The sequence below is a fragment of the Pseudoliparis swirei genome, chromosome 9 (assembly GCF_029220125.1).
Source record: "Pseudoliparis swirei isolate HS2019 ecotype Mariana Trench chromosome 9, NWPU_hadal_v1, whole genome shotgun sequence".
NCBI classification, from domain to species: Eukaryota; Metazoa; Chordata; class Actinopteri; order Perciformes; family Liparidae; genus Pseudoliparis; species Pseudoliparis swirei.
Genome location: NC_079396.1, coordinates 20,724,980 through 20,748,790, shown reverse-complemented (window position 1 = coordinate 20,748,790; position 23,811 = coordinate 20,724,980). Strand labels below are relative to the sequence as shown.

Here is a 23,811-nt window from a genome sequence, read left to right as displayed (position 1 = left end):
CCTTTAGTTTTTACAGAGAAACAAGTGTTCAACCTTCATCAACTAAGAACAAATACTTTGTATACGTCAAACTCTTCAGTTAGTCATTTAAGTAGTTGAAGAAATTATAAACAAGAACATAAACGTCCACATAAGAGTGTGTGTGTGTGTGTGTGTGTGTGAGGGCAGGAGGGCAGTTGTGTGGGTGGGGGGGGGGGGGGGAGGTGGAGTTTCACCACCCCTGGAGGAAAGAAAGGAAAAAACTCTGTCTCTCTTCTTTCTTGTCTGCAGTGAGGCGCCTGCCCTGCCGCGCCTGAGCGCAACAGCTCTGTTTGTTTGTTGGGTGGTGGAGGATCCATGATCCTGCCGGCTCTGGTTCTGCCCCTCCTGTGTACAAGTCCTGGTGGGTGGGAGTGGTCAATAGTAGTGTTCACGAGAACGCACACACTCTCAGAGCCTTCCTGTCCTGAGCGGAGCAGTTGCCAAACGACAGCTCTCTCAGAGTAGAAGAAGGAGGAAGGGATCCTCTGGGATTAAAAAATTTCCTCTCCTGCCTGAGGTAGAGGCGCTGCCTTGCCTTTCTCACCAGAGTGTCTGTGTTTGTTGACCATGTCAGATCCTCGGTGATGTGGACTTTGGAAGGGTTTATGAAAGATTCATCATTTCCCCCACTTTGATCTTTGAATTGCTGGTTTCTGAATCAAAAGGGATTTGACATTTTATTGTGGAGTCTAAGTCTGTTTGTAAACAGTTACAGATTGTTGCGCTCGTTTCTGACTTTGTTGTGCCGTTAAGATTTTGAAAGTAAAGTAAGTTACCACTGACAGAGGAAGAGAGAAGTTTCAGAGTTCATGCATTTCTTCCAGATGTTGCACAATGCTGCCATCCATAGTAAGAAAATAAAACTGTAAGATGTCTTCTAATTCTACTCTCATCCTCACATAAAGACAAAAGAAAACGACAGCACACGATGTCTCGGGCTTGAGAGAGAATGATCTTTATTAGATTATATACACTTTGTTAAAAATAATTGTACACAGGTATATCACCGTATCACCGAAATATGCTTCAATTAAGCTGCAAAGAATGCAAAGAATGATCGATTGTTTAAACTGCAGTGAGTGTGTGTGTGTGTGTGTGTGTGTGTGTGTGTGGTGTGCAGAGCCTTCCAATGTGAGGGATGCGGCACAAACTTGATTGACTCAGTGTTTCTCAGCCTCTTTTCTTTCCATGCTGTTTAATGAAGAGCTTCGGTACATTCCATCCCTCTGGAGCCTTTCTCAGGCCGGCTCGTTTCCAAATACTCTTTAGATCCTTCTCAAATCGTTTCTGCACAGGACAAACAATAGAGTTTGGGAAAATTCTATTGAAATGTGAGCTCATCGGGCATTCAAGTCTGACAACAATTCTAAACAATATAAACATCTTTCAAGTCGAGTCAAAATGGATTCATATAACATGATAATATATGTTGATGAACAGTCAGTTAAATACAACGATGTGTGTTAATGTAATCAAATGATCACATTGATATTATTTGGCTAAATATCACAATAAAATCTGTAAAAGCATTAGGACAATAATCTCTCTAGTCAGCGTTACAGGATCCTATTATATATCCAACGAGAGGAAGCTCTCACCTGCTTCTTTTTCCCTCTGCCCATGAGCACTCTGGCCTTCAAGAATTTAGTCCGTTTAAGCAGCTTCTTGTATTTATGTCGGTTCATCTTCCGCCGTCGGATCTTCAGAACATTCTTACAACTCAGGGGTGTCGCTGAACCTTCGCTATCCTCCTTAACAGGTACAACGATGGGTGGCAGCACCTTCTCTTCCAGTTGCCTTGCATTCTCCTGCGGCTGAGCGTCCTCCAGCAGGGGAGGAAGAGAATAACTCACGGAGAGCCAGCTCTCCAGAGGACTCACTGACAATTTACGTGGCACAAGAGCATCATCCAGCTCCGGCACAAGTTGTACCCATCGAGGAGGAGGTGCGTTGTCTGCTGCGGTCGAGTAGTTTCTCCATTTTGGTTGTAGCAAAGAGCAGGAAGCGGGAAGAACCGGTTGTGCACATCCATTTACAATGTCTCCATGGCCTCGAAGTGCACCTGGTCATTAAGGGGAAATCATTCATTATATCTTGAGTTACATACTTAAACTGGAACATAGTTTGAGACAAATTAAAGGGATGGATAGTTAAATATGTGTTCATACTTACACGTTGCTCTACGTAATAAACGGGGGACAACTCTTGAAGTAAACATGTTCAATGATCATCCAAATAAAGTCATCAGGGATGAGTTGACTGGTCCTGTGGGGCAACGAGTGAAGCACAGTGTGTTGGGCATGACTCTTCCATAAAGTTTTCAAACTAGTCATGAAACAATTAATTAATTATGGTAACCCTGTAAGAAAAACGCTAAAAATACAAACAATTAGTTGCAGGCGGTAACATATCGCGTTATGTCAACATGTCCGAACTGGGCTCGCGAAGCCGGGGGTGCCCCCCTTCGGCTTGTTGCTAATGCTAGCTAGCAATGTTGATCCGTTTTGGACGTGGAAGTCGCGATATTATCACCAGAAACATTAAAGCTAAGAATGTTTCGGGCATCAACTATCTGACAACACGAATACCATTATTTAACCTATTTTATGAACAGTGTTACGTTACCTGATATTCGTTTGACCGGGATTTTCGCCTTCAATGTGACTCGAGAAGTCTACTTCCGGCTTGAGCAACACAAAGATTATGCGTTTCCTGTTTCTTAGAGCGAACAATGGTTCCGCCGGAGCTGTTGGATCCTCTGAGAGGGAGTTTGAGAACCAATTTGGCTTTACGTAACTGTAATAATAATACTAATAATGATGATAGCAATAGAACATTAAAAAAATAACACGAATATCAATGTAAATAAATGTGTTTTTGATTCAATTGTACTTTTGGAATTGTAATTATACTCTTAGAAATAAGATACAACCTATTTACAGACATTTAAAAAACATTATAATATAGTGTGGACCTATGGTTAGCAAAATGCATATTTCCACTTAAGGTTACTTACAATCTAGGTAGTAATGGTGAGTATAAATTAATTTAAATAAATAAATAAATCATAATAATTAATCATAAAATATATATAAATTCAGGTAAACATGTCTTAGACCACTTTCATTTTTAAATTTTATATTGGCATACATAGTATGTGCTGTGTTTTTTTTGTAACTGCATTTAAAACATTGGTCGTGATAACATCAACCCAATGTGCCCCAGGGCTCTTACATCACACACACTCAGAGAAAGCCACTACCGACATTTACGCATAAAAACTGGCCTTCACTTTGTAGATGACCTTTTTTTACTTAGTATGAATGTTTCTACAGTCAAGCACATATTTGCATCAAGCATTAAGTATTCAGGACAAAGCTGTTTGTGTTTGCACATTAATTGAACATTTCTAAACCTATTTATGAAGTATTGGAAAAGTTATTACTCATCCCCTTATTTTGTGTGCATTTGGAAAGCCAATTTCAGTCATAACGGTTTTATATTCTTTACTCATTAAAACCTAATGTTTCTTTCTTCCATGCGGCACAGTTGTAGAAGAAGGGAAGCCTCCATTTTTAGATTGCTCTAGTTTTACATATTTGTGGGCAACCACGTCAAATCATTTATTCATGGGGCTTTCTCTCAGCTTTCATTTCGATGGTGGGAAGTAGAACATCTTCAGTTTGTAGGCATATCACAGCAGGGATGTTCACAATGTGGCATTCACAATATTCAGAGTTTGGGTGCAAAAAAACAGAATACTGTGTTTCTATTGCGTGATGTGATGCAGGGCGAAAGACTGTCAAATAGACTGTAAAGTTCTCAGGGCATTTATTTACAATAAAAACAACAACAAAACATTCATTGTAAATCCTTCTGGCTATTTGCTTCACTATCTATACTTACACCATCAGTTTGTGATGATAAGGCAACTGACATGATCAACAGGACGGACTGTGAGATTTCCCTTGGACAGAATAGTCTGAATAGCTTTTAAAATAGTTCTCTTTTACAAAACTCTTTTCTCAAAACATTATGTTCAAAGTAAGGGAGAAACAAAGCAATAATGTATTGATTATTTGGCAGTAATTTCAAGATGTTGGTTAACCCCATTTTAAATGAATGGCCAATACATTACATACTATTTACTCCAACGGAATATCTATTTACAAAATCAGTAGTTGGTTTTAGAGTTATTTTCTCACTTTATAAGCAAAATAAATATGCACTGTTTTATTGTAATTGCATCGCAAATTCACTGCACTGAAAGAGATCTGACCCTTGAAAGAGATGACACCATTATAATTTACTCCTCAGCAACACATACAGAATAAGCAAATGGCAGGATGCTGAATGTCACCAGTGAGGTACAGTTTAACAAATATACACTATAAACGCCACTTCGACAGGAACCAAATCAATAAATAAGAACAAATAAACTCTGAACATAATGTAGAGACTCTTCACCGACAGACAAGACGGCCACAGCAGTTATAGATCACTCATTGGTGGATACATCCAGACACAAACAAACAAAACAGACTGCAATGCAACACCATTTTCTAATAAACTAGTGTGCTTAAAAATGGATCTTAATATATATATTAGTTTTAATTAATTAATCTAATAATGCAATTCCATTGCGCAGTACAAGCGAGTAAAAAAAATGAGGCACACATTTATCTGAGGGACAAAGAAATTGCATGTTTAAGTTTTAAGGCCATTTCATACAATACTTTGCTCTCTTCACTGGAAGTTTGAAATCTGATCTTGGGTAGATTTGTGTTGTATTGGAAAGAGCACAATTATTTTGCTGCAGCTATGCACAGTCCTTTTATTTGGACTGTACCCATAAATCAATATCATCACATTTAACAGCATCCAGTTCTATATCACATTCTATGTTTTGTTAAAAAATACTTATTTTTTAAGCTGAATATTTGGTATTTTGTACACATTTGAGAGCTTTATTGAGCGGCATTGGAAATTGGATTATCTTCTCCACAGTCTGTTGCAGCAAATGTCCTTCACGAAATCTCTACAGCGAGCCCAGTGGCACCGTCTTTACCCTGTACAGCCAGCACACCGGGGCTTCAACGAGGCAAACAAAATCAAAGTGATATCTTATACAAATAAAACTGTTACATTTATAGAAGTGCGCTTTTGGAACAAAAAGGTGTGGTAAAAAAACAACAACACCGACAACACCATACAGCTTGGCAACAGATGTTTGAACAGGCAAAGAAAAGAGTGGAAGGAGACAACACTGTGCAAAAGCCGGCTCTTCTTTGTGCATCACCCTCCCAAGTGTCCTCCAGGTGTCTGGATATGCGGCACTCTCGCCTTCACTGAGCAGCAGACTGGCCAAACCCCACCTGCTGCTCCTCTTCTTTCTCATCTTCTTCATCTTCGTCCTTCTCATCATTGCTCATGGCGAACGCCTGCACTTGTCTCACCTCCCAGAGGGACTTGCGATTTATGGGAATGCTTTGGGAATAAATGAGAGGTCTGGTCAACACTAAAAAAAAACAGTCAAAGAAAAGCTATGGGTCTTGATTTGTTTTATTCCACGTAATCTTGACAAGCATTATGACATCATTAAATAGAAAACACCTGAATATAAATGTACATATACATTGCACAAACATCATTCGGTTTGCAATCAATGTCTATACAGTATATCTGGTGCATCTGTCAATAGTTTAAATCCGTGGATTGGATGTGCTGAGGAAAGTCTAACCTGAAGATGGAGATCCAGGATACAACCATGTGGTGGAGCTAACAGTTCTGCACACAAAGGTCAATAAAATAAACAAAAGACAAACACAAAACATCAGCAACAGCACGCAAAAAAAACAAGAGGCATAAAAATGCAGAGCAACAAAGGTAATTCAAAGGTAGCTGGTAATAGTGAAGGAAGATTCCAGTTTATTCCAGGGTGGGGTTGACTCACCGAGGAGGACTGATGATCGTGTGGGCGTTCCAGTTTGATACGCACATCTGTCCCCTTCCCTCGTTCGGGTTTGCCAGACCCTGGGGGATAGGTCAACAATATATATGAAGCGTAACATGTTTGTGTAAAGGTTTCTATCGAGCCTCGACTATTATCCTGCTCCTTCATGTGTTAATGGATCCATCATATAATCACCATCTGTAAAGACACGTCACGCATGCCCTGTATTTTCATACTTTCTCCCTAGTTTTATTGAGTATAATAATCCTGTATTACTGCAGCTCGATGCTGATGATAATTGGGGGAACTGTAACTCATATATATATATATATTCATATGAATATATTTTTTAACCGGTCCGACATGTCCATCACAGATCCAAATTAGTTATCCGTGCATATTAAAAGACGGGAGAGATTTAAGTACAGTGTGGTTGAAAATAGAGACTCAATTATCCGTTGTTGAAAAAAAAGGTGATATTCCACCTTTGTAGATTGTCGATTGTATTTACAAAAGAATATTCTGAAAAGATGTTCATAATAAGATAATGTCTTGCTAAAAACATTGTTGGTAAACATTATAAATCCGCTAAGAGTAAATTAAATATATCGTAGAAAAATAGACTTTAAAAGGTGATGATAATGTATTTTTAGTATACTTAGTATCTAGGCTGATCTACTGTTAATGTCACATGACTGATCTAAGGACTAATATAAGAACACCGGAGAAGCCGCTGCAGACGCCACGATGAAAGCAAGATATTCCAAAATGTTTGCCGAGCCGAACAAAGCATAACGTCCTGGAGAAGAGTCGCTGACATGTCTGCAGTCTGTGCATTCTCAAAGACACAAACTAAATGTTTTAAACTCATTAATTCCATTGCCTATTAATGTTCTCATTATAATCATGAATCTAGAAAAGGATAAAATATGTAATCATGTTGTTAGAACAACAGGAATATGGATCAAATTACATTTCTATTATATTCTCGCACTGTGTGTTGCAGTGATGCATGCACCAGAAAAGTAATCTGCTTTCGTCTGTCCTACTGCCTTCTCTGGAAGCCTTATGAATATCCATCCCATGATGAGGTGGTAACTAATCACAAACATGTATAATGCCTGTGTGCTCCAGGAATTCATAATGCATTCTGCATTCACTCATGCATGACATCATCACGAGTCAGGCATTAGTTATGCACAAGTTCATTATGCGTTTCCTCCCCTTATCATGAAGTATGTATGTCAATAAATAAATCAACATTTATACAAATGAGGAAACAATTAGTTTCTCAAAATAAGCCTCTTTTTTTTTTACAAATACATGAATACTTTGTGTTTAAAGTGGTTTTCAATTATCAACACGCTGGAGCGGCTTCGCCAAGCATCCCGCCGCCTCTCTCACCCAAGGAGCTGCCGCGACTACTGCTGCTGATGCTGTCCTCCAGCAAGGTGATGAAGGTGAGGGAGTCTCGCTTGTGCGGCGTCCCGGCAGACGACAGACTCTCCTGGAGAGTGTGCGAAAGAGAGAGAGATGTACACATGCTGAACACATGTACACATGTCCGTCTGAGACCTGTTATATAATGCACTCACCATGCCTGTGTCATAGTCCTCTGTGGCCTCATTCTCCTCCACAACACTGGCAAAGCTGCTCGCGTTGGAGGAGGAGCGGGAGAGGTCATGACGCTCGGGGATGGACGGAGCCCTGCCACCGAGATAAGAACTACACCTTGGGTTATCACTCTCCAGCACAGCCCAACCTGATTTCATCTTATGTATAGGACACAGTCGTTCAACACGCTGCCACGGCTGAGGATTTCCCAGCGGTCACACAGGTTTGGCAGACACAAGGTGCGAAGGCCATGATCGATATATGTGTGTAATACGGTCGTAACATAGTTATACACACCTGCTCTTGGCAGTTGTGAGCGCCTCCGGAGAGCTCTGGTCGGACGAGTTGTCGGATTTGGGGTCTTGAGAGACGTGGCCGCTGTCGGGGGTCTTTTGGGTATACGGGGAGCTCTCTCTAATGCTGCATGAGACATGTGGTCAGAAAGATCGGCCACAGCGAAGAGTGTACAATCAATAACTGATGAGAAGTAAATGGTGGTGAATTATGAACCTTAGTCCGCGATTCTATGGATTACATACATAAGAGGAAGACGACTCAAATGGGTACATATACAAAATAGTCTTCTCTGACCTCTTCTCATGGACTTCTTGAATGTTTTCTATCCCGATGGCACTGCTTCGCCTGGCGCTGAAAGGACCCGACTTTTTCCTGGTTGGACTTTTCCCCGGGATTATCAATGACTGCCAGGGAGAGAGGAAAAGACGGAAGTCACGGAACTTGTCATGCCTTTTGTATTTTTAATAAGTATAAAGTTTGCCTTATGTACAGTATGTATTACTAAGGGGAGGTAATAAATATCTTTTGACTTAACCATTCAAATTTCCATCTTATTGTAATCATCTGGGGAAATGAAAGGCTAACCCGTTACATTGCTCCATTCGAGATGTTACTGTCATGAAAAAGTTCAAATATGCACTTAACGACTTAATGTCAAGCCCCGGTGCCAGTCTTTCAGCCAGTGCAGGGCACACTAAGGCGGGAGATGAAAGATGGATTTAAAGGCTCCAGGGCATACCACTAAATATGCTTTCTCAGCGACTGCTTTGTTCGCTCAATCTCCCTTTTAAAGCTCTTAAAATAAGAACTGGAAAAGCCTTTTTAACTCGAGGTGGCTTCAAAGAGCAGGAGGAGGATTCTTATTTAAAAATAATGTATCTGTAAGAGGGTCATTAAGGCATTAATATACATAATTCTAAAACAAAGAGTAATACAGGGTAGTTAATCATAAAGACTTAAAAGGGCGTGAACATACATTGCGATAAAGGAGATAAAAGAGCGAGAACAGAAGAAAATCTACAATGTTAGTCAGTAGGAAGGTAAAGGTGGACCCTTAAAATGTGACTTTTACTTTCTATGTGCTTCAGCAATATGAAAGAGCTGCTTATCTCTTACTCATTTGAATGATTTATACATTGTACAAGCCATGTGGAATATAGTCCGTGGGAGGAAAATATCCATTTCTGCTTTTTATATGAACATTTTAATATTTCTTGCATGGTGTTTATTAGTCTTATTGTAAAATGTTATGGACCACCATACAAATTCCTTATGTCCAACCGACTTGGCAATACATGTTTCAGATAGCTCAAATGTATAGAGAAAAGTGTTTGATGCAGTGGAGCCATGCAGACAGAGAAAGGAGCAAATTGGAGAAATAAATAGAAATTAGACATGAACCTCTTCTACTGTTCCTATCCCTATGGCACTGCCTCGACGTCCATATTTACTGGGACTTTTGCCTGGAACAAGCAATGACTGAGCCACATAGGAAGAGAGGAGAGGGAGAGAGAGATGTGATGAAGACAGGTGATGCATAGAAAGAGAGGGTAAAAGGGGGAAGAGACATCATGAGATATTTACAAATATATATGAGATTACACGCAGTCAGTTATAAAACAAAATGCAAAGCATGTGTTAACTGGAGAATACAAAGAGGGACATTTTGGCTCATCATGTGTGCAACACATGGAGCTGAATGGGAGAGAGAAGTGATGAGTGATGTGAGCCGTATGCCTGCGAGGAAGAGGATGAAGATGAGATTTTAATAGGCAGAGAAGGACAAACAGCAAGTTACACATTAGGTTTCACAGCATGACAGATATGAGCAACAGGCAAGATTGCTATATACATTAATAATAAAAATAGCATGTTGGTTAATAATAATGGTTAGTTTAGAAGGCAAGTTGAAATGTGATCTCGAGATAATGCATTGATGTGGATGTCTGTTTCATAATGGTTTTTAAATCCATACAAATCAAAGAAAAGAAATCTCCATCAAAAATACCTTTCCATCCCCCCAAAAATATACAGTACCACACAGACAACCACACACGTGGTCACTGTTGAGTCAAGGATACAAGGTTTTCACAGAAACGTGTTCATAATAATATTTTAAAAATAGTCCCCATACATTAGCTGACATGCTGACACACACACACACACACACACACACACACACACACACCCAGACCTACCTACTCACCCGCACACATGGGACTCAATCCACATTCATGGAAATTCAAGTGAGACGTTATGCACAATGGTGATGCGTGGGGTAAAAACATGAAGAACTGGAAGCATCGTTAACCCCGGGGAGGAGTTCACCTCGTGTACCAGAAGCATTCGAGTCTACGAGAGTCCAGACAATGTGAGAGCCATGTTTCACGGCCCGGGCATGAATGTGCCACTCGAGCCCTCCTCTGTAAGAAGTAAGTGCAGCAGGCGAGTGAGGGGGGGAAGGGGGCAAGGACTCCGGCAGAGGGAGCGAGACTCCCCTCACTCGAAGACCAGGAGGAGTGGGGCTGTACTTACTATCCCTGGGATTTTGGGGCTCTCTGCGGCCTCGTGGTTAAAGCTGCTGCTGAAGCTAGTGGAGAATGTGTGCGGCTTCTTGAAAGCAAGACCCGTGGCGTCCATAGACTGGCTCCTGCTGCGCATCACCCGCTACAGAGAGAGACGAGGAGGAGGAGATACATTCAGATGGTGCTGGCCCCTGGGACACCCTCGGCATCGCTGCACGGCATTACGGGCCGAGACGAGCCTCGGGGGCCGTCTCCGAACACTGACCACTACAGGCAGAGAGCGCTGGCCTGGTGCTAATCCTGACAGACAAGGAAGCGACTGAGATGAGTCATTATGTTAAGATAGGTGGGAAGAGAGGAGAGGGGAAGGAGAAGGACCAAGTGGCTCCTAGATGTCTGACCACACTGAGTTTAAAACCAGCCGGGAGAGGTTTGAAGCCCAGTGCACAGCTTCGCAGGCATGGAACAGAGGGAAGAGGCATCTGATGGCGAAGGAAATCTATCCATTGGTTTTGTATTAATGACAAACAAAGAGGACAGGATCATATCAATAAATGAGTAGAGATTGAAAACTGGAGAATGCACAGAAGCACAAATCAGCAATGAGGCAGTGAGGAAGAAAAGCGTTGAAGTCAGGAGTGGTGTGTTCCAGAAGGAGGAGCAGGAGAGCTGTTCTACATTCAAATGAACAAAGATGAATAAACCTTTACAGCCCATAGCTTGCGGTTAGATAAGAGAAATCCGGAGCGACCGCCAGAGGGAAGACACCCTTGTTATACTCACAGAAGAAACATGAGACAGCTGGTTAAAACAATGATTACTGTAGAAATCAGTTTTATTCTGTTCCTGAGCAGTGACAATGACTTCATAATGACATTTAAAGGTAGTTAGACATTATGGGAAAAGTGTTAGCTGTGTCCTTTAGTTATGTTGAGCACACAGCATGAGAGCAGCATCAATCTTCTCATGCAGCCCTCAGCAAAAAAGTAAATAAACATAATTCCCAAATTGCAAACCTACTTATTTAAAAGGAGATATGTGTTCCTATCTCAGTGCTAAAAAAACTCAAATGTAGAATTTTCATATTCAAGCTTTTACGTATCGATTTCTTTCTTTTCTTGTTCGAAGCCCCGGCCTCTGCCTCTGCCTCTCCAGTTACCTTGAAGGACTCAAAGAAGCCGCCTCCTCCTGCACTCCCATTCTCCAGTTTGTCGTCGTCTACTCCAACACCCATCATGGCCTGGCTGTTCACATGGAGCTCCTCATAAAGGGTCTCCAACAAGGCCAACCTCGTTCGTTCCTTACACACACAACACACACACACAGGGGGAATGAAACTGGGGATATATTTAAAGAATGCCATAAACGTTTTAAATGCCTTGCAAGAACTCACCTCTAATTTGGAAAATTTCTCTGCTTTGTAGCATGCGTACTCTGCATTGATGAGCTTAATAAAAAGGAATTCATGGAATTCAGGGCTCTGGAAATAGAGGGGCAAAGAGACAAGACGTCATGTGGTGAGCCTCAGCCGCTACAGGACCAAGAGGAGGAGGATCCATGAGTGAAGCTCTCAAGTTGTTCCTTCTCTTACTTTTTTAAAGACAGCAGGGTTTGGGAGGGCGGGGCCAAAGAAAGGCACATCATCCCGGGCTGTCACTGACACCTGAGAATGAAGAGTGAGATTAGGTTTTAATCAAGGGTTCATCGGTTCATCAAAGTCAGCCCATCGGGAGGGAAATGGTTTACCTTGTAGAGGACGTTGTCGGAGCAGGGGTTGACCACTTGGACCACGACGTATGCGTGGAGAAAGTTGGAGGCGATCATGTCTGGTACAAAGGGAGTGTTCTCCTCTTGGAATAAGATGGCCACGATGTCGTTCCCTATGTGCCTCTTTCTCTGCAACTGCAACACACCAGCCACATGAGACATATTCCTTGACAGGTGGATTAAAGGTTCATTGTCGGATAAGAGAATTCTAATGCCGAGCGTTGACGGATATGTGTGAATGTTGTCTTTTATCTGAAAGTTTTAGAAGGCCACAAGTATGAAGTCCCATGTAATGCTCATTGGAGTTGAATTTGGAAAATAATAAGCAAGAGACACTTTTGTTGCCGTTTTAACTAATTGTGGATAAAACCCAATCTCCTTCAGAGAATACTTTTCTTACACACCAGTGACAACACAAAGACATCCGACATATTGCCGACTGATCACAGCTAAAATCGGATAGGAAAATATAGTATAGCTAAAGTATTGATAAAGACAATTAAATTGAAGTTACATTTCTTATTATATAATCAAGCCCAGATTTGTGAAATATAGGGAGACATTATAAATAATTTCACAAAAAGTGCTTTCTCTTCACTCTTCCTCCTCCCCCCTACAGCTCACAACTGGATGCATGTACATCATTCAATCACCACCAGGGGGCGCTGTCGTTACCAATGACAGCATTAAGAAGCTCTGAGTCTCGAAGGAGCCAATGCCTTTAACACCCACCAATGCTGGGGAGACTGACCAGGCACGTGCACAGACATTTTGGGGGGCAGGTGCTCAAACCCAAAAAAAGGGCACCCAATGCCAAAAAAAATTCGGACAGAGTTGAAGCATTAGCAGCAATACACTGATGATGCTGTCCTCGACCTGCGTTTCCTCTGGCAGCATCAGACCGCTAGCTTACATTTTCTTTATGAATAAAAATGAATTATTATATAGCAAGAACAGTACAAGCGTTCTGATTGGCTAATGGGCATCATGCCAGCCACGTATTGCCCTCCTCGCTGGTCTGATATGGATCCGTACTGCCCTCTTACGTCATTTTCAAAATGAGCGATATTGATAGACATCAACAGCCAAGAGCAGTGGTCCTCAAACTAAGGCCCGCTGGCCTCCACATTTGGCCCGGACCTCTGAAGAAGAGAGGCCTTATGATTTTTTTTTTCAGTCTGGCCACGCAAATCCTAGACTAGCCCCTGTTAAATAGAACGGAATAAGAATTCTCTCTCTCTCTCTCCTCTCTCTGCCTATCTCTCTCCCTCTCTCTATTCTCTAAACATAACTAACGTCAGTAAACAGCTGGACGAGGCTTTGAAATCAGAGTTTTTGTTTGTTTATTTTTTTAGGAAACGTCGGACCAGTTGTGACATCATGTTTTCAGCAGCGCTAATGTTGTGATTGATTTATCACAAAACAACATCAGGGGACAAACACCGTCATGATCTGTTTGCAGGGCTCTCAAGTGTCACGCATTGAGCGTGACAGTCACGCATTTCGGTCTTAAGTCACGCACTCCCGCCACACATCGTATTTCTCACGCTGAAAAAAACTCTCGGCTATCTAATGTTTTAATGTGCCGCAGCGCGCAGACATGAGCTGGCCGCGCTGCCCTCACCGTGGAGGAATCAAGCGCTCCCCTGGAGTTCTGCTGTGAGGTGCCGCTCATCAGCCGATCCAAAAAAAAGAAATGGGCCAATCTGGAAAAAAACCGTTTCTGTTGTATCTGGGTAAGATTTAATCCAGCCACCAATGAAAATAAAGCATCCTGGAATTGCGAGCGTCGCGGAGCATGTCGGGGGAAAATTCTCACAAGAACTCAAATAAATGCCCCGTCGGATATTAAAACACATTTGGGGGGACTTGATGACAGAGAGTGTAACTTTTATTCTTAAATACTGATGAATGGAAAAAGTGGGCTCCAGCAAAAAGGGCACTTTTCTCATCCAGGGCAAAGGGGCTGGTGCTTGAGCACCACTAGGGCTCTATCTGTGCACGTGCCTGAGACTGACCATATAGACCTGGCCTCATCTGTGTTTGGACAAACCACGACAGCAATGTGTGTGTGAGCGTGTGTGTGTGTTATTAATTAATCATAGTTTGTGTGATTATATGTGGTGAGGAAGGAGGAGGATTTGGCCTGTGAGCAACGTACTTTAAATCACATATAGCGAGTAGTACTCACATGTACAGAAAGTAGAGCACACGTTTAAAGTGATTCATGTTCGTAACCAGTAGGTTATTTAATGAGTTTGTTGTGTTGCTAATATGCTGCAGGTGTGTGGCACAACAGGGAGGTGCATGCACAGGCTGGTACGAGTGACCAGAGGGAACCTATCTGACTGCTCGCAGTGAATCATGAACGCCGTGTTCGTCTGGTATTGTATTACAGTACCTGCTGGGTGTCTCCATCTGTGTAAGGCAGCTTTGTGGACACATGGAACATGACCTCTTTGTTACGGTAGTTGCAGTAGACGGATTCAGTACCAGTCTGCCCGTGAGTCACGTCTAACCCTCCACGGAAGCTGCAAGCAAACAGAACCATGTATAACAAGATATTCTCCGCCATCGCCGCAGTGCCGTGACTCGTGTGATGTAAATTGCGGTTGGCATCCTTCTGATATGTATGGATTATAGAGTATATATCGTGCCTTTAAACCAGAGGTCGATCCTCACCCTTTAAAGTTGTGCAGCTCAATTCTCCCCCCCAGAAACTCCAGGAATTCGACAAAGGCAGGACTCTCTTCACTGTTGCCAAACAGCTCTTCCTCTGAAGTCTGTAACCAGTCAATACATATATTTGATAAACATTATGGCTTGGAGGGAAACATTATTTCAGCAGCAGTAGGCCGACTGGGGAGGAAGGACAATATCTGGCAAGCAGAATGGCAACTGATCTCAGGAGGTGAGATGTGTGTACTAGAGAGCGGGCAGTGACGCGATAAGCATTTTTATGCAAGGTGTGTTTTCACTGCGACAGAGAATTCAGGTTCATAACTGGATACGGGGAAGGAAAGTGTATCTGGGGTGTGTTTTCAAACACCATAATTGTCTTTCAGAACAATTAAAACTGGATGTATCACATAAATACAGTTTTAATTGGAGGGCTTAAGAAAGCCTGCGCGGTAATGATCGCTCTGACATATTTGATTGCTTATCGATGGCAATCGGAGCGCAATGTGAACAAGCCTGCTGCAACACAAACAAAGAAACAGCGCGTGAGAAGAAACGCCTCTTGCTTCTGGAGTATTTATGTTTTGTTATGCCTACTTAACCATCATGCCTTTCTCCACTCAGCCTTCCGAATAGAAATATGTCCGTGCAGGAGAAGAAGAGGGCCATCACGGCCTTTGGGGGGATGGCCCTTGGCTCATTTTCAATGCATTTAACAATTTATTTGTAAACTACAGCTTTGAGGAATCACCAGGGCAGATCTCAACACACTAAGGGTCTCCATTCAGAGGTACAAGTGCCCTCGGCAAAGCATTCAATCCCCCCCCCCCCCCTCCCACCCTCCCTCAAGTAAACAAGAGGTCTGTGATTGCCTCGGAAAATGAAAGTTGAAGACAGCCACATGTTACTGTGCTGGACTTAAAGACACAATTAAAACCAAGGAGGACTTAGCTTCCTTGAAGAAATTAGAACATGGTAATTTATGCTCCATTGTCATTCTTTCCGCGCTGAATACAAGGAATATCAGGGATGCATGCACATCTAATTAGCAACAATTATTAGTTTACATCCAAACGTTAGAGCTCACCTGTCCAAACTTTTGATAAATGACCCCAAACTTGAAATTGTTGCTGATCACATGTTCATCAAAGTTTACAATAAGTCTTGAAGCCTGTAAAGAACAAAAACAAAAAAAAAAGGAACATTAAAGTTTAGGTCGACATGTCTCTCTGTCAGGTGCTCATATGAACACTGAAACAGATTGCGGTCGCTTCAATCACGCCTCCTTTATGCGGACTGATAGGAGATCTGCTGCTAACAATGCAAGTGATTGGGCACTGAAATTACAATCCTCGTCTTGTACTAAACTGTAAACGTTCATCTGATGCTAAGATGAAGCTTCTGAAATCACGAATCAATGTGGTATCTTCCACATTAATCGTGTATTTATTAGAAGGTTGCCTCCTTTTGTTTCCAGTGCTTCCTATGGGCACCCGACTATAGGGTCCTATCCTGTAAATCATCACATGTAACCGATATATCCAGTTGCTGCAACTATACAAACCAAGCCAGATCTTACTTTTGGATAAAGGACAGGACAAAAGTGGTCCACATTGACCTCTTCACAGACCAGCTTTGGATGAGACGATAAAGAAAAAAAAGGAGGAAGAAATGTGTGAATGCGGGTTGATACAATCACAGTGAACTAATCTCTGCATCATAAAAAAACACATCATCTCTTTTTACCTTGGCCATTTGGACCACGTTGGGAAACTCTGTCAGACATGAAATGGGAATCACATCATGGTAGGTTTTCAGCTTGGTTCTGGTGAAGTCATAAAACAATCAGTGTGGTCTCAAAACCATATAATGTGATGCAACATTGCTTAGAAGCCGTCAGATGGGAGAGAGAGGATCCGGTATTGACCATCATCAACCGGACCCACCCTCGCCTCTCTTTGCCTTCCCTCCATCCCTCCCTCCCTCCTCACCCACCCACTTGCTGGCCTAAATAGTCCATCTGTTACTCTACTGTGGAAATGGCAGCGCTGTTGACACTCGCTCTCGCTTTATGACTCTTATGATAACACCCGTGCCGGGAGGATGGGTTTATCCAGTCATACGAGGCATTTAGGAACAAAGAAAGTGGATTATTCTGAATATATTTCATGTTGATCATGGAAATGCAGACATTTGGCCTCGGCCGACACATTTGTTACTTCAGATGCTGATTTAAGGATCTTCATTATGTAAATTATATTAGAGTGGCATATTTTTACAAAGCTGTTTCAAGTGCATATTTGACATCAACATTCTTCAAACCTGTTCATTTGTCTTTAAAGAGAGATATAAGAATACATACATTATATTTTAAGATTCTTAATTCCATAATTGTGTATATATATACATATATAAATATATGTATGTATATATATATACATACATATAGATATAAAAGCCATTAAAGGTTTCTGCCATACTATCTATTTCTTTCATGCGATTTGTTTTAACTGTTTTTATGTGTGAAACAAATGAATGCTTAATAATGAGCATTACCTGAGCATTAGACGGAGATGTTCCTGGTCACCAATCACATCGTACTTTAGAGAGAACACCAGATGTCCAAGGGCAGTGTCCACTGAATAGTAATTAAAGTGTTCCTGAGGGCACAGTACAAGGATAGAGCCATTAGTATCCGTCAGGAACACACACACACACACACACACACACACACACACAAGTCTTTATCCAGTCCTTCGAAACAGAAGACTTTTTCTACTTCTGTTGCTCTTTGACGACAGGCAGATACAATTTGTTTATATTATTTGTGTATTTGTTCATATTGTGTGCAAGAACAGGGGGTGGGGCCTAATGCTTCTTCATGAGCATCAGTGCATGAGGTGCCAAACAGTGAGATTGGTGGCTGGTTTATTATATTGGGATAACATGTATGCTTCTTCATTTCATTATTGTAATGAGCGAGAAGTGAAGTCGATTGTTAAAATGTTCTATTAAAGTAATGAGGCTCTGAGGAGGAAGCTGTTATACAACGAGGGCCTTTATGAGCCTGACTCCAATAATATCTCTTTTAGAAAGCACCTTTTAAAAAACGGACGATTTTATTTATTGCTCAATAAACCGGACCCTTTGTTGATTCTATCTTTATGTTTCTTTGCATGATTGTGGGGATAGAAAGTGAACATGGGACAAACTCCAGAGCTGAACACTCTAAAGCAGAGATGAAGATGTAGCAGTTCAGCTGGGAACTAACCAGCAAAGACAGCTACTGCATCCGGTTTCTGGAAACATGCGGAAAATACAGATGACACAAATCTAACAGGCTGAATATGATGTTGCAGGAAAGTAAATGTTGGAGTAGATGTGAAAAGAACGACGCTTCATTGTGTCATATTTTATGGTTTTGCCCAATGTCAAAGACGTGAAATATGAAAACAATCGTTATATATGACAAGACTAGAGATTAGATTGCTTTTCCATTTGGATGCATAATTTGTGTTACTTGGTAGAACACCAACTTAAATGTTAGAATTGTGAATTTGTATGGATATTTATTTCATATAATTTGTATTCCCGCTTTGAAACTGATGTACGAATTACAGTTTCAGAAATCATCCCGACGCTTCGACAACTGGTAAGAAATGATAGGGTTGATTTAAACTGTGGAGCAAATTACATTTAAATTGAGGGGAAATATACATCTACGACATGAAAGATGACGGAGGAAATGCGTCAGTGTGAAAACCAACAACATGTGCATTAACTTGTGACCTCGCCGAATGTTCTCTATTCTCTTGACTGTGTCGTCTATTCTTTGTTTTAATCCTGATATTAGTGTGTTCATAAAAGGTCGTCGATGAGCCCGCCCAAATTGTTACAAGTATTGTTTATTACCTTCGCATTGAAAATGCGGAAGGTAATATTTTGATCGCCGTGTATTTGTATGCGTGCGTGCTATTCTCATAAGTCAAAAAGTATTAAACCGAATCGCATGAAATTTGGTGGGATGATTGGTTATTATCCGGGGACCATTTGATTAGATTTTGGGATCGATCGGGTCAAAGGTCAAGGTCATGAAAAGGTCAAAAACTTCCTTTTACCATAGCACGGTCAATTTTTATCCAATTGGCATGCAACTAATGCCAACATGTTCATAATTCAATGCCCAATCTTGTGATATGCGAAGGTATGCGCTCTACTGAGTGCCCGTTCTAGTTTTTTATTTTTATTTGTCGTTTTCTTTTTCAAGATGAAAATAAAATAAAATTGTGGCTAACCTTGCCCAGGAAGTGCTTCCGGAAGAGTGTCGCTGTGGTATTACATGCCAGCTTGGTGCGGGTGTTCGGGGACGGGGACAGCGGCTGCGGCGGTTCCGTTTCTGCTCTGCAACTCATGTCATGGTTCGTCCCTTCGATCCAGAAACCACCAAACTGAGGCAGGAGGATGAGAGGAAAGGGACTTTTTCTGCCCAACACCTGTCCCAAAGGTTCAGAATTTTAAAAAAGGGTTGAGAAACAAAACAAAAACATTTTCAGGACACGGATGAAATGTCTCCGTGGACAGATAGTCCATGGCAGCATGTCACGTCCTACCTCGTGGACACTTGGGTATGGTATGTAATCCTCCTCAGTCTGAAATATTTTTTTTAAACAGAGGAAGAAAAAGCTTTAAAAAATATAAATAACCACACTGTCCAACTCTATAATCCCAAAGGACACACATTCAGAGTAATTGCATAACTGTTATGCAATGAAAATCTGTTTAGCGACTACATAGGAATCATTGCTTGATCAAAGTATTCCCATTATTTGGCACATTGGTGGTTTAAAAATACTGGATTACACTATTATCATATCCTGTTCAGTAGTTTTCTTGCTATAGGAATTCACTATTTCAGGCTGCAGAGCATAGCATCAGAGGATATAGGATTCAGAATCTTAACTCTGCAGGTTTAAAGCATTTCACCGCATTATGAATAATACTGCGCGCTACTGTGTGCCGAAGCATTCGGCCTGTCTGGCAGAGCAAGATATGGCGGAGCAGTCGCCACATGGAGAGTCGAACCTTGAGTGAGGGAGGAAAGGTGCATCTCTGCTCATTCATTCTGCTGCCCTACAAGAGGAGAGGGGGAGATAAGAAACACAGAGAGAGGGAGAGGTTGTCAACACGGCGGCCGCTTTCACGTTTAAAAAAATAAATAAAAAATGGACACAAAAATGTTAATTCAAACACTTGTTCTTTGATTAGACATAGAAAACAATTTACATAATAATCATGTACTGAAAGACCATGACAAAACAAACAGAGAATTTGAGAGTCCTTGTTACATAAGGCACAGTTTTCCCAAGAGATCCATACACAGCAGGCAACCAAGCAGTCAGAGAGGGACAGATGGAGCGACAGAGAGGGAGAAGCATCGCAGAGAGCGAAAGACAGTTTTCGGGATGCTAAAGAGCCGGCGTTAGGGCCTGACGGAAACATCTGTTAGCGCACAGAGGTAGCGTGGTAATAAGACTTCAGGGATTAAAAAGATGCTGAGCTAATTGGCCCACCTACACTAGACCTGAGATTGTGTGTGTGTGCGTGAAAGAGGGGCCCGGTGAGGGCCAACTGGCGTCATAAGACGATCATATTGATATTTTGTGGGGGGGAAAAAACTGTCCTGCATATCACTCCCCCCTACCAAAGAGGAATATTTGTTTTCAATTTATATTCAGCCAACAGACACGGCCAGACATAAAAGGTGCTGTGGCCACTGAAAGATAGTTCAAATCAACAGTTTTGAAAATCAAAAACCGCCAACTTTTTACGTGCCGGATCGCAGATTATTAGATATGAATCAGAGTAAACATCAGAAAACCAGGAGACAGTTTTTGAGGTGAGATAATAAGCCTACAGTGCTGTGACAACCAGAACGACACACATATCGCCAGGACACATCTCCTCTGAAACCAACGGACTCAAGTAGTGCAGCCGAGCTGAGGGCCAACGTGCTGCAGCATCAGGAAGAGACACATGACCATTAGTTGCTTGGTGAGTACAGCTCAGAAAGCCGAGACAAGAGACAAAGATAAACGCGTCATCTTACCTGCATCCTTTCAAGCATTTCAAATAAATCTGGGGTCTGGAGAGAGGAGAGTGAGATTAAATGTTTTGAGCTGAGGTTAACGGATTGTGAAAGTCTCATCACTGCCGACCAGTGGAGCTTCCTTACTTTATATTTAGGGTCCTAAAGACCCGACTGATCTATGTTTAAACATAATGATGAATATTTTCTTCTGAGTATGTTTGTGGTAAGCCTCCCCTTTGCAACACACTGAGCGTCAGCATCAACACAAAGATGCCCAAATGCAATAAAAAAGGACTTACTTTATGTATTATATTTGAGAGAAGTTATGGATGAACCAATTATTTATTATGTATACACGAACAAAGATAAGTGCTGCATGTTATTCACCATAGTGATAGTAACTGCTTCGGTCAATCAGACACCAGAAAGGTCCAACTGTTGTTCATGACTTCATGAGCAAGTTATATAACTCCAGAAACAGGAATCCAAATAGACTTATGTGGGATTTTGGAGGGATAATGCTGCATACAAAAGTACAGTCAACAACAAACACAGCTATAGAGAATGTGGCAGTCCGTTGTATTCAACCAAAAGTTAAGTGACATTTACTGTAGTAGAAATACCCCATCTATTCAAGTACACGCTTATCTGCAATCAACATCAATTTAGGAAAAGTCATCATAAATTACGGCAATAAAACTGTGTTAACTCCAAGTAGCCCAAATAGAACATTAAAAATACAAATGTTTCTTATGTTATTCCACCAACTTGCACCACTGCCAACGTTTACTTCATTAATACTTATAATTATAATGATGTATTAATACTTTTAGCTGATTTCAGCATGTGCTCTCTGGTGGTTTGTCAGTCACACTATTACGGTGCCATTTCCTACATTAATCACTTAAACTATTCAGATCCCAACCCCAGCTGTTGAGGTATTGTCCTTTAAGATGTCTCGTAAAGAACTTGCCTGCATCGGTTGAACATGAACAAGTTCAGACGGCTTGAAGATGGTGCAATAATACAACTGTCGGTGCACACGTCGCTCTGAGGTACTCAAGTGACGGCTGAAAGGTTTGGCCACTAAAGCCTGACGTAGTCAAACAGTTTGTGTACAGAGCAATCTCGTCTTAGCTTTCAGCGTGAGTATGAGTAAAGTCCTCCACCATGTGCAAACAATAGGCTGCCACAAACCCTTAAAGTAAATAACCCCGGCTTCGACAACATTAACTAGAGATTAGAACCAGAGGAGTCGAGCTACATATTATCTTTGGGCTGAAGCGACTGAATTGGAAATAAAATGTTATGTCATGACATACAGCCCCGAAAAGCCAAGGGGAGTCTGCCCAAATCTTCACGTAACGTCATCTGTTGGTTTACACGGAAACGCCTGATAACAGAACTAGAAATGTTCCTAGTTGTCTTCAGCTCATCACGACAATAAACAAGCAACATGAATTTTGGAGTAGCAACTTCATCTCAATTTGTAGAGGCAGTTGTCTCCAAGCCTCTATGTGGAAATTGCTGCCAAATTCCCCCCATAATTTGCCATCCAGTGAGGTTTTCCATCCAACATGTTTCCAAAGTAAAGCTACTTACATGGCTGGGTTTCTTCCAGTGTGCCTTTGTCACCATTGGAGCATTGAAGTGGTCGTCACGACTTTTAGCCATCTCTAATTTTCATAAAACCGGGGGCGTCCTGCAGCTTCGATAGGAGGATTCTCGACCAGACTTCAAGGTTCGGATCAAACTTGCTCTCTGACCGATGTTTGACGGTGTCCCACTGAGACACCTCAGGTAAAGCTGCATCCCCGCCGAGTGCAACACTACGACTGAAGAGTTGGATCGGAACGAAATAGAAGACGAGCTCCACCGGCTCTCCCGGTCTGTGCTCTAAACACACATCATTATCAGCACGTGGATTGTCTCCGGTTGCATGCAAAGTTAAGAGCAGTAATCCTCCGACGGATGTTCGAGGTGTTGTCCTCCTCTGATCCTTCTCCGTCATTGTGTCGCAGGGCGGGAAGAAATCTATACCGCATATCATTCAAATCCTTATCACCAACCTTATCTGGACTTAGACTGACGGAGTCCAACTTACTCTCATAAACATGCCCTGAAACAACTCCCTGTTGACAAGGGAACTGTGTGGGTAGTCCCACTGTAGACTATAGACTCCCACAAATATAGAATGGGGTGCAAATGTTGAGAAAGTAGGTGATAATAGGTGGGAACAAATTGATGGATAGAGTAAATCTCACTGTAGCAGAATAAAGGAAGATGACCAGAGTGGAGACGGTGTGGGCCTCCACAGGGAGCCAGGCGAGCATTCAGTGCAGGTGTTAGTGCTTAGACCTTTCATTGGGAGAGCCAGTAAGCTCATCTTCTCCTCCAACTCTGTGCATCCTCACAGAGATAACTATATCTTTGACCAGCTCCAAAAGGCTGATGTGCATCATATGGATGTCGGGGATCTTGTGTTTTTCTCTGATGCATGTCTGGTTCTTAGTTCTGGACGTTTAGGATCTCACTGTCATCACAAGTTTGTACGGTAACACTGAAATATCAAGTGTGAGGCAATACTAGACAGGGTGTGTGTGTGTGTGTCATGGAGCTGTTCTTTTAAAGGGTACCTGTAGCCCAAAACAACAACGTGCTACATCCATTAGGCGCATCAAATAAATCATATTTTCCCCGCCGCTATTGTCAACAAGTCACGCATAGCCCGAGGCTTTACATTTCTTTGTCAACATTCCGAGTCCGTGAACGCTTCAGGGCGCAGACATCTTGCCAGTTATTTACTCATGTCAAAGGTCACTATGACGTTGAGTCGTTGAAAGGAATTCAGCCAATCCGGAGCCACT

The 23,811-nt window shown here is 41.8% G+C and overlaps 2 protein-coding genes across 16 annotated transcripts in view; both read right to left on the bottom strand.

Moving 5' to 3' along the window:
* Window positions 1-952: 952 nt before the first annotated feature.
* Window positions 953-2,724, bottom strand: aurkaip1 (aurora kinase A interacting protein 1). The gene is made up of 4 exons (XM_056423368.1): window positions 2,647-2,724; window positions 2,194-2,286; window positions 1,620-2,083; window positions 953-1,308 (listed from the first exon to the last, which is right to left on the bottom strand). Exons 2-4 carry the CDS (start codon window positions 2,237-2,239, stop codon window positions 1,192-1,194), a joined length of 627 nt encoding a protein of 208 aa, XP_056279343.1. The 5' UTR covers window positions 2,240-2,286; window positions 2,647-2,724; the 3' UTR covers window positions 953-1,191.
* Window positions 2,725-3,837: 1,113 nt separating this feature from the next.
* Window positions 3,838-23,811, bottom strand: part of rap1gapa (RAP1 GTPase activating protein a) — a 52,253-nt gene continuing 32,279 nt past the window's right edge. For 7 of the 15 annotated variants that reach the window (XM_056422374.1, XM_056422379.1, XM_056422380.1 and 4 more), the window contains 23 exons: window positions 20,963-20,998; window positions 19,939-19,986; window positions 19,467-19,505; window positions 19,152-19,349; window positions 17,413-17,516; window positions 16,603-16,681; window positions 16,436-16,489; window positions 15,944-16,027; window positions 14,860-14,960; window positions 14,579-14,708; window positions 12,157-12,312; window positions 12,002-12,073; window positions 11,804-11,890; window positions 11,570-11,710; window positions 10,421-10,552; window positions 9,287-9,364; window positions 8,180-8,289; window positions 7,886-8,008; window positions 7,570-7,699; window positions 7,379-7,481; window positions 5,975-6,054; window positions 5,762-5,808; window positions 3,838-5,508 (listed from right to left, as the gene is read on the bottom strand). In XM_056422374.1, coding sequence (XP_056278349.1) covers window positions 5,800-5,808; window positions 5,975-6,054; window positions 7,379-7,481; window positions 7,570-7,699; window positions 7,886-8,008; window positions 8,180-8,289; window positions 9,287-9,364; window positions 10,421-10,552; window positions 11,570-11,710; window positions 11,804-11,890; window positions 12,002-12,073; window positions 12,157-12,312; window positions 14,579-14,708; window positions 14,860-14,960; window positions 15,944-16,027; window positions 16,436-16,489; window positions 16,603-16,681; window positions 17,413-17,516; window positions 19,152-19,349; window positions 19,467-19,505; window positions 19,939-19,986; window positions 20,963-20,998 — 2,094 coding nt within the window. In that variant the 3' untranslated portion in view covers window positions 3,838-5,508; window positions 5,762-5,799. Of the gene's footprint in view, window positions 5,540-5,761; window positions 5,809-5,974; window positions 6,055-7,378; window positions 7,482-7,569; window positions 7,747-7,885; window positions 8,009-8,179; window positions 8,290-9,286; window positions 9,365-10,420; window positions 10,553-11,569; window positions 11,711-11,803; window positions 11,891-12,001; window positions 12,074-12,156; window positions 12,313-14,578; window positions 14,709-14,859; window positions 14,961-15,943; window positions 16,028-16,435; window positions 16,490-16,602; window positions 16,682-17,412; window positions 17,517-19,151; window positions 19,350-19,466; window positions 19,506-19,938; window positions 19,987-20,770; window positions 20,868-20,962; window positions 20,999-21,917; window positions 22,040-22,546; window positions 22,948-23,811 lie in introns of those variants that run through there. The other 8 variants (XM_056422385.1, XM_056422376.1, XM_056422378.1 and 5 more) reach the window with 8 other exon arrangements.